The following is a 10,516-nucleotide window of genomic DNA, read 5'->3' as shown; positions in this document are numbered from 1 at the left end:
TTGTATACTGGACAAGGATAATGGGAATTTGACTCAAAAGTTAAAAATACATGTGTTGGATGTTAAAATGGTCTGCAGCTAAATAAATTGTCTTAGTTCTTAAAACAGTAATTTGGATCCACTTCTATTTTGTTGAGATAGGTGCTTTTCTTTCTAGTAAATAGAGCTTCACTACAACATGAGTTGGGAAGGTTTTTATTCCTGTGTGTGTGGCAAGGCTCTCTGAGTTAGGGCCTCACCTGGCTAGAAGCATATTTTAGTGTATCAGATGAAGAATCTGGACTAAAAAACCAAAAGTTGCAGGAGACAAGATTTGCTGCCCGTAGATGAGATGTGGCAGGATCAAACCTGTGGTCCTTGAACTTCAGGTTTGTATTAGGACAGACCTTGCCATGAAGCACGTAGGTGCAGTGGAGCCTTGGACCAAGAGACTTGGCTAAAGCAGCTACCAAGCTTTAAGCCATCATTCACAGCTTAAGTGAGACTGTTCTTGAAGGACAACTAATCAGAAAAGGTTGGGCGGGCTGTTAGTTTTGGCTGTACATGAGTTAAATAATGCTGGCTAGGTCAATAAAATTTTTAAAGGGTACCATTTTACAGTGTACTTTTTTTATGGAGACCCATGTTCATTGCCTCCAGTTTAATAGTGAAGATCCATCGGCTCTCTTAAACCTGAGCTTCACTGAATAAAAAGGTCCCCTTTTACTCCACATTAGTCTCAGCTGCAAAATTTAATTGGAGAAAATGTAGATAAGAGAGTAACATTCACTAAATTCACAATGCTAAGAATTTTACAATCTGCAGAAGGGAAATAACACTGTCTACATTCTTAATCCTAGTAAAATACTCTTGCATACAATTAAGGGGTACTCTGGTCAGGGTGTACAAACACTGAGGTGTGTCCTGGACAAGAACAGGAATGTTCTGAACAGGCTACTACTCAGCAGAGTGGTATAGGCTATTCTATATGACCTGTTCTGCTATATAGGCTGTGATCGCTTCTTTCTCTGAAATAGTACAAGTAATACCCAGTTGCATGATTGTGTGAAAAAAGTCAGTGGAGTCCTGGTTATTTTTTTCAAGCTTCGAGGATGTGTGGCCTTGTCAGAGCCAGAAAATACATAGCCTTATCACTAGTAGCAAAAAAAATCCTTTCTGCAGTCTTCTCCCTCACTTGTTTCCTGGAGCTGCCTTAGTACATCATCTGCTTCCTTCTGCAGTCTTAGACTTTCAAGTGCAAATCAGCATATCATGACTTGCAGGCTCTAAAGAACTGTCCTGGCTTGAGAGCACTTTAAAAGATCATCTAGTTTGGTCCCTTCAGGTCTGTGAAAGGTGTTTCTCCTTGTCCCCATGTCCCCCTCAACACCCAGTTTAGTGACACAGCAAACGTGGTGAGGGTGTTTTTGGTCCCATCCAGATCATCCATGGAGATGTTACAACATGGAGCCCAGTACTGATCCCTGGGGGGCCCCACCTGGCACAGGCTGCCAGCCTCAGTAAAACACGTTGATCACCTATGAGATGATTCCTGCTGATTTCACAGCACTGCCATCCAGTCTATATTTGACATTTGTCCAGGAGGAAGCTATGGGAAACAGCGTCAAATGCTTTGCCAAGGTCCAGCTGAACAATACTGCTCTGTCTTGACATGCTATTTTTCTGTAGCACTTACCAATTTAGGCTGGCATGATTTGCCTTTGATAAACTCACACTGAGTTTTCCCAGTCACCTACTTTGACCATGGCTTTAGGTCATGGATGACTCAAGTGGCCAATCTGAAAGAGGCTAATGAAGAAACAGTATGTTTGCTCTGCCTGTGTGCAATAGAAACTGCAATAAAACCACAAGGCCAGCAGCTGCAATAGTCTCTTAACAGCCTAACAGCAGTTCAAAACCTGTGATAGTAAACACAATGCCAAATGCTATCTGGGAACTGCAGCTTTTCCTTGCACGTCTCAGCTGTTTTGGCAGGATTTCTGCTGTTTAATGGCAGACTTTCTGCAAGCCTGAAGCTTGGCAGCATACTCAGACACCTTAGGCTTCAGGGCAAGTAACGGACCCTGGTCAGAACCTGACCGGTTGCCATTTCATCTCTTTGCAACCAAAGGAAGCAGAATACACGTAACACTGGCATCATCACTTTTAACCAGTGAGGTCTGAATTTAGGCAGCATGACACAGAAAACAAATGAGGAAAAAATGCCAAAGGAAAGCATCTTGAAGAAACATGAACAAAATATTGGAACATCCCTCTGAACTACTGTTGTAACTAGGTGACGTGAGCCCCTGGTCTTCCCAGCAGTTTCTGTCTACCGCCCAACTCCATGGAACCATGGAGACTCTTCCAGGCGCCTCTGGAAAACAGTAATGTGCAAACACCTGCTGAAGCAGGGCCGTGGCTGGTCAAGTCTGAGCATTTTTTAGGGCTGTCTCAGGGTCAGGTTGATGCCCACCAGGAATACAAGGCCTTTCCAGCTCAGTTGCTCTGGCACATGCAATTATTCCTACACAGAGGCAAGACCTTTCAGATTATTTGTGGATCCCATCAGTTTTTCAGCCTGGCAAGTTAGTTGGCTCTTCCTTTTCTTCATAGACAGTGGAAGTTTGTCTTTACAGAGATGGAAGTAACTATCACTATTAGCAAGGAACTCCCACTCAAGGTGGTTCTGAACACATGAAGCATCAGAGCTTCCTTAAGCAAGCACCTTCTGCTATTTTGCCATCACATTCCCTCAAATTTCCCACCAGATTCTAACACAGGAAGTAGCAGTTCCCTCCTCTCTACAGCTTCAAACCCAAACCCTGTGTTCATGCTTCTTTCAGGATTTGTCAAATGGAAGCATTTGTCCCTGCTCAGCATTCTCCCTCTCTTCTGTCTCCTCCCTCAACAGGCCACATGAAGGGTAGGAAATGCTAAGACAGGGTAATATTCTTAGCAAGCAGCATTATTGAAAAGTCAGCAGTGACAAAGTCATCATTCAGAGGAAAACAAGGAAAGTCAGTGTGATGCTTGCAAGATACACAAGTCCAGAAGACTATCTGTTCCTGACAGCTCTCTATCTAAAACTAGGTCTGGAAATACGGGTTTATTACAGATCTTCTCCACAAGATATCAATCTGTACTGTGCACATCAGTCTCATTAGCCAAGAAAGGTCTTTTGGGTTTTGTACTCTTATTGTTTACTGTCAGATTAATGAACTGACTGCTGTACATGAGGGGGGCTTGAAAGATACACAGCTGTGAAGGTGAAGAAGGCCTGAGGCACTGGCAATCTCTACTACTTAAATTTCATCTCAGCCTCACTCCAATCCCTGCCCCATAAAAAAAACCAGAACAAAACAAACTAAAAAAAAACCCCAAAAAACAAAACAAAACAAAACAACAACAAAAAACCCCCCAAAACAAACAAACAAAAAAAAACCCACCGGAAATTACATGTAACCCACAACTGTGTTATGAAGTCCACCAATGTTTTGACAAGCCAGGACGCATCAGGTGAAAGCATCACTCTGTGATCCCACAATGAAGCCACTGAGAAACCAGAATTCCTGCAAAGTGTTCTCCCAAGTAAAGCCACAAATATGCTGCAGAGAGCACCAGCTATCCTCAGGAAGCCAGGGGCTATGCTCTTCCTACAAACAAGAGCTTTACAGTTGTGTCACACTGAGCCTGTTTTTCACCTGTTTTTACCTCTACTGATGCCCAGGGCTTGCTGAAGGTGTCGCAGAGCCATCCATCTTCTCTTGAAGCCACATCTCCACAAGTGAGTCCCATTTTTTTAATTTCCCTCTCCCCCTGCCCCTGCTCTTTCCCATCATTCAAAAGCCACTGAGGTACTGTGAAATAATTATCCAAAAAGACAGTCAAAAGTCTTTTGCTGAACTATAGGCTGAATTTACACTTAAGATTAAATTCTGTCAATCATTTAAATTCTAGTGTTGAAAAAAGCTGAACAATGGCACATTTTTACACAGGATGCATATATATTTTATTTTTCGCAACATTAAAAATTGTTTCTTAGTCTAGAATATCTATACAGAATTCAGGATATAGAGTGCCCTTTTAAACTCAAATTTTTGTCAAATGTACAAAAATATTACAGAGAAACGATTGTTAATCAAAGCACAGTAAATGGATGCCATTTTTCAACAGTTCAAAACAGTCTCTAAACCAGTGCAAATTTTATTGCATTAAGCTTCCCAGCTCACTTAATAAATTCATAATTTATTCATCATTTCATCCTTGTTACTATATAGTTTGTTTTGAGCTCCTAATAGGAGTTTGGTGTGCTTCTGAACAACAGCAAACAATCCCTTTTATTTGCACCATTGGTTGATGCAGACTGAAAGAACAAATAAAAACGCCATCCGATCCTCTCATGTATGCATCACAATATACAGCACAGGAGACTACAGAACTAGAATCCAATCCAACCATTCAGTTTCAACTCTTACAAGTTAAAAGGGGTTTGTTTTTAAAAAGATACACAGTGAAAAGTGGATATACAGAATGCATTTTAAGATTTTTATTAGTTGCAAGAAAAAAAGAACCCTTTTGTTGAAAATATACAATTACGTGAATAAGATTACCTGCTTACTGTAAATAAAATAGGAGTTATCTGCATTGAAATAGTTGTTGAATTAAGAGTTTTAAAAAGAAAAAAACTACTGAGTGGATTCTTCAGCTCCTTACATTTTAACAATTTGTTTTAAAAATATAACTTCTATTATCTAATTTAATATACATTTTGAAAATATCCCCTATGTTGCAATTATTCAAAGAAAGCAGTAAACTCAATGAAAGGTATACTCTTTTAGCTGCAGCAATACAAAAAGCCATTAATTCACAGTTAAAATAGAATATTACTCATTCACAAGTGCAATGTAGATGGAGCTTAACCAATGTGAAATTCCACACGGAACAAGACTAAGTTACTTGCAATATTGATTTAGTTTGTAACACATATAGTAAATAAAATATTTTTCATTACAATTGTATTGTCTAAACTTAAGTTACATAAATTTTGAAGACAGGATATGATTATAAGTAACATACAGATGCTTCTATTAACATGTAAAAGCTGGAACAAATGACTGCGCCAACACTGCAGCCACATCAGTCTCCTAGGTCTAAAAGGTTTTCAAAGTTGTCAGGATTTGGTGATGTGCTGGAATATAATTAATAAAGAAAAGCTTTTTAACTTAAGAATCCTGATTTTAAACATTTAAGACCTCATTTGTTGTTTAAATTCCACAAAAAACCCACTCACTTGCATGTGAGCACACAAGCTGTATACGTGACTGATTTATAGCTGGATGAAAGGTGCAAGGTAGTATCTTAGCACAACTGGCTGCAGTTCAACAGCCTTATGGAAATAATTTAAGGAAGCTTCTCTGGTAATTTTTCTTTCAATATAAACTTTCTAAGTTCTCGGGTGTACCTGAAATTCATTGTTTGCATCCACTTCTGTTATCAGGTTGCTCTCCATCCTCATTTTGTGCACAAATCACACCTTTTGAAGTTAGTGCTGATCTGCAAATGTTTTCCTCAGGTTGTATGTAGGAATTACAAAATATCCACAGAAGAATCATCTCCTGAACACTGGCTGTTTAGATACTAGAAAGAGTATGTGGAGGCAAGAGTTTTGCAAGTGAGCAAAATGCTACTTCTTCTGTTTATATTGACAAAAAACAGAACCAAAATCTAGCTTTTCCTCATCCCTCCTTCCCAACACTTTGCTCAGATCAGTAATGTATAATGGACTCAGATAAATTTGGATTCCTAGGAGGTGGGTGTCAAACAATTTAGAAGCATTTGTACATTACTAAGTCATCCCCATGTAGCCCAAGAAGTTCATCCTGTCAATTAAATTGCAGAGGGTGCCTTTAGTGCCTTTTTTAGAAGAACAAAAGTGTTTGCAATGCACTTACAAAAAACTTCCGAAACTTTTCCCTGGTTATTTTTGGCCATATTTTGTGAAACTTACTTTTCCCCCAGAAAAATCTGAGATGAAAACAAACTGTTTTCAGAGATCTCCCTTTTCATCTGAGCTATGGATTACATTAAAAAAATCAACTGATTAGTTAGCTACTCTAAAACCTAGGCATTAAGAATTCCGTACAAAAAGGAGAAGGTCTTCCTTTTTTATTCTGCATTAAAGAATCAATTCCAATATGTAGATTCAAGATTTCAAGTAGCTACATGCAGGACTTCTACCACCCTGAAATCCAGGTGCCTATACCAGGAATTGCAGTTAATTTGTAGTGTACAAAAATGACAATATGCAAGAGCAAATCAAAGCAAGTCCAATTCTGCAGCTGTCCTTTTTTCCTCTGGATTTACTTCTGTTGGTTTTTTTGGGTATTTCTTTGTTTGTTTAGTGTATATAGCTGGGAAAGGTTTAACAATTAACACTAGATGTGACACAATCTCCTTTGCTATATTTACAACACTACTCCCTTATTAATCTGTATTTCCAGCAACAGATGAGAAAGTTGTTTGGAAAGGAAGATGATGTGTTTAGGAAAACTAGTTCATAATAATATTAGTTACTATGTTTTAAAACTGCTTGGATGTCATGTATCTAAACCAACACTCACTAGACAGATTTTCCTTGCCATTTAATGAGTTGGGAGAATTTAAGTGTAACTAAAACTTGATTTCTTGCAAGTTGCATTACATAATCACATGGTTTGTCCATTTAATACTCAAAAATAATGGTCTTTGTGTAGCTGTCTGTTGAAAAATAATGCATAGAGTTACACAGAAAAATTTGCTGGCTTTGATTTGTAGAAATACTAAGTTGTTTGCTTTAGACAGATTTCAATTTTAGAAGTATGGAACCATGTCAATTATGTAACTGAAGAAGAGAGGAAAAGATGAAGAATCAAGGACTGTTCTTTAATTGTCATGTAGGTCCGGTATCAGCAAGCAACTGTGCATAAACCCAAAGAATAAAGAATTTAAAAAAAAAAATCACCGTGTGCTTTCTTGCTTTCAGTTGTTGAGAAAGCACAACAGTTTCATTAGGAGAGAATCTGTCCAGGTAATATCCCCATATTAACTTAGGATCAGCACTTTTAGACAAAATACAAGGCATCAGTCCATGATGTAAATATATTTTGTCATATGTAGTGCAACTCCCTTGTTTTCATCTCATGAAAAAAAAAATTGGTTTTATTGTTTCATGTAAAAAATAGTTCCAGACAGATCTTCATCCCTCATCATTCTGAAGAATGAACAGTTTTTAAAGTAGTATCAAGTAAATACATTCATATCCAGATGCAATTAATACTTTAAGCTATGCTCCTTTTACATGCTACAAATATATTTTTTCTCTATGAATTTTTCCATTGTAAAAGCCATACTACTAACTTTCAGCAAAAACCTGGAATAAATCTTATAATATTCTTCAAGTAACAGAAACACTTACACTGTTGACCAGTATCCAGGCTCTCCTTGCCGGGACTATGACTACTGCAGTCAATTAAATATGTGAGGTGAGGAAGTGTCTTATCTACTAGAAGCAACACAAAAGATGGATACATCTTTTCAGATCATACACATAAGCACTTCATTTCTCCTAATATACACCTTGAAGACCACATTTATAAATACATCTCAATTGAAATATTGAATCTGGACTATCAGTGCAAAATAATTAACCCACAGGCTAGTATAAAACCAAGGGAGAGGGTGATGAAGAATTAGAGGAGGACACCACTTAAACACACATGCAAATAGTATAAAGCATAATTTCTTTTTTCAGGCAGTACATATTGATAATTCTTGTGTGTATTCTAATACCATTTGAGCTTCCTACATAATTTTTAGAAAGCCATCCATTTCTCAGCTGCTTTGTGTAGAAGCTTATCCTTCTTTGGAGAAAGCAGCCAGTACATTTACAGAACCTTATAGTTTATCAGATAGAGAATATAGGAAAGTTGATTGTAAGTCTCTGTTTTCTCAGAGCTGTAGATCTTTTTTGAAAAGGTCAGCAAAGGTAGTTCAGAATAGTGACTGGGATAAGAGTCAGGAGAAGGGTAGCAATTTAATGTACTGTCTGATGAAAGCAACTGCATTGCAGCTTCCAATCCAAGGTTTCAAATATTTACATTCATACAACCATACTACACACTAATAAAAAGACCCCTCTCTAGGTAAAGATAATTTTAAAGAAGCTTTGAAGAATATGAGTACTGGAAAAGTACTTCATTAAAATACACCAATATTGGTGGCTCTTAAGAAAGTTACTAGCTATAGACTGCTGTTTCATAATCAGCTTTTTGAACAACTTGATTTGTGGAGGAAAATTTTGAGGAAATTAAAGAATATATATAGGGGGAAAGCAGATCAGCCACTGAAACAAACTCATAATTTTAAAACTTTTGACAAATTTTACAATGTGCCCATGAGACGAACGAGAAGTATACGTGTTGCAGTTCAATGAAACTGGTTTGACAAATTGCTCAATTAACACCTTTTGAGACTCGAAAGTGCCCATGCTCTTGGGTTTGTTCAGCTCTGCTTTTGTCTCTCCGAAGTATGGTGTGCGTCTTCCTTGTTTTTATATTAAAGGTGCTCCAAACCACTTCCTGCAACACTCAACCCTGCTGCTTGGTGGAACGTCTATTCTCTGCATCTTTTCAAGAACTTCCTTTGGTAGTGTTTTAAGTGCAAGTCTGTATTCACTATCAAAGACCTCTGAAACAGAAAAAGCACAGTTGAAGTTATTTAAGAAAAACTGTACAATGCACACTACTATTCCTACAAAATGCTTTTGGTGATTTTTATATAGTAACAAAATTATCTTCATTAACTAGATGCTGATTTTTTTTCTTCAAAATGCACCTTCTCAGAGGACCTGAAAAGGATCCCCATAAGATGGTGTAGCACCACAACACATCACAGTGGATGTCCATTGCTTCTTTCACAGTTCCATTTGCCTGTTCCCAGTGTAGCTCCCCTATCACATTCCATGAGGGAGAAACTTCAATTGTGTAGCACCAAACAGAAGACAGGATAGAAGAGATCAGTAGAGGGTGGGAAATCAGGTGTTTGGATAACATAGGTCTGATATGTGGGTTGGAGAAAGATGGACAAGACTGGAAACAAGCTTTCAGACATGGAGAATTAAAACTTCAAGCTCTTCAAATACTTTTTGTTTAAAGCAACTCATTAGTGGTTCCAAACCAAGTCAAAATTAATGGTTTCTGAATTATATTTACATAGAAACAACACCTAAAGACTGACAGTGCAGTAATTTTCACTAAAACACAACTGAATTTTAGCAACAGATTTTATACACTAGCTTTCATGAAAAATATCTAAAAGGACTATGCATTTCACAGTATTTTTTTACTTACCAATGTCAATGTTTTCTCTTCCAAGAGACACCAGAGACAGGAAAAGAATTTCTCTATAAAAACTCCTAGGGGAATATTTTGAAGGGTGAGTTAATGAAAGCATCAACTATCCTGTTTTCAAAGTCAATATTGAAGACTTCCATTATGTAGTTTCAATAACAGTTCTGTTAACCTTGCTTGGAAAAAAGTGACCAATCTACATGACTACTAGCTTCAGGTTTTTTAATGCCTGAATACTTTTACTTGACAGAAAACCACATTACTCCCAAATGCTAGTAGTTACATTTTCTATGAAAAATTCCTCTGCCATAGAAATGCCTAATAAACAAGAAATATTAAATTAACCACCACTTTTTTTTATTTATTATTAATTCATTCCTGTCTGACCATGAAGCAATATGTGGGTATGGGTTTCTTTCAGATCATCCATCACATACTTTTGTTTTTTGTTTCAGAATGTTAGGGTCAATCTCAGAAATAGGTATCATTAAATAATCAGATATTATTTTTTCCCCTAGTGGAAAACAAAGATGCTTCTCCAAGCAGGGCAGTCTCTGTTTCTTTTTAGCAACTACAAAACACAGAAACAAAGATGACTTAGCTTAAGAAACTTCAAATACATCTTGAATCTGCTATAATTTACTTCAGAGTCTGTGCTTTTGTACAAAGCCTTCCTTGAACTGCACTGCAGGTCACAAAATACAAGAATTATTTACACATCTCTGTCTCTTTGTGACTCACACTGCATCAACTTTTCATAGCCAATACTCCAGATTGCTAGAATTTCAGAAGATATAACTTGCAAGAATATTCCACACACTGCAACAGGACACTTGTATTTGTCAATTTGCTAGATCTGGAGCAACATCAAAATCTGTGTAATTAATACCTGCATTTTTCTTACTCATTGTAAAGTGTCCATTTTTATTAAAGAATCACACTCATCCATTTCATTTGGTTGAACTATGCATCTGAATACAGAGTACATCAGTTGGTAAACACAGGTGTAAAAAAGTTGGTAAACACAGGTGTAAAAAAGTACACATGGTTTTTGGGGGACAAAAATGAAATTGAATCTTCCTGAGAGGTATTTATAAAATTATCGCTATGAAACATACACAGTCTGATCTTAATTAACTTTTAGTGGG

General features: G+C 37.3%; 1 protein-coding gene across 4 annotated transcripts in view; it reads right to left on the bottom strand.

Moving 5' to 3' along the window:
- Positions 1–3,966: 3,966 nt before the first annotated feature.
- DENND4C (DENN domain containing 4C) overlaps positions 3,967–10,516 on the bottom strand; it is a 72,515-nt gene continuing 65,965 nt past the window's right edge. For all 4 annotated transcript variants that reach the window (XM_064403407.1, XM_064403410.1, XM_064403408.1 and 1 more), the window contains 2 exons: positions 9,369–9,433; positions 3,967–8,706 (listed from right to left, as the gene is read on the bottom strand). In XM_064403407.1, the coding sequence (XP_064259477.1) occupies positions 8,570–8,706; positions 9,369–9,433 (202 nt within the window). In that variant the 3' untranslated portion in view covers positions 3,967–8,569. The remainder of the gene's footprint in view (positions 8,707–9,368; positions 9,434–10,516) is intronic.

Source organism: Passer domesticus, chromosome Z, assembly GCF_036417665.1.
Source record: "Passer domesticus isolate bPasDom1 chromosome Z, bPasDom1.hap1, whole genome shotgun sequence".
Lineage (NCBI taxonomy): Eukaryota > Metazoa > Chordata > Aves > Passeriformes > Passeridae > Passer > Passer domesticus.
Note: the sequence above shows the minus strand (reverse complement) of the source record. Positions and strands in the feature narration are given on the sequence as shown.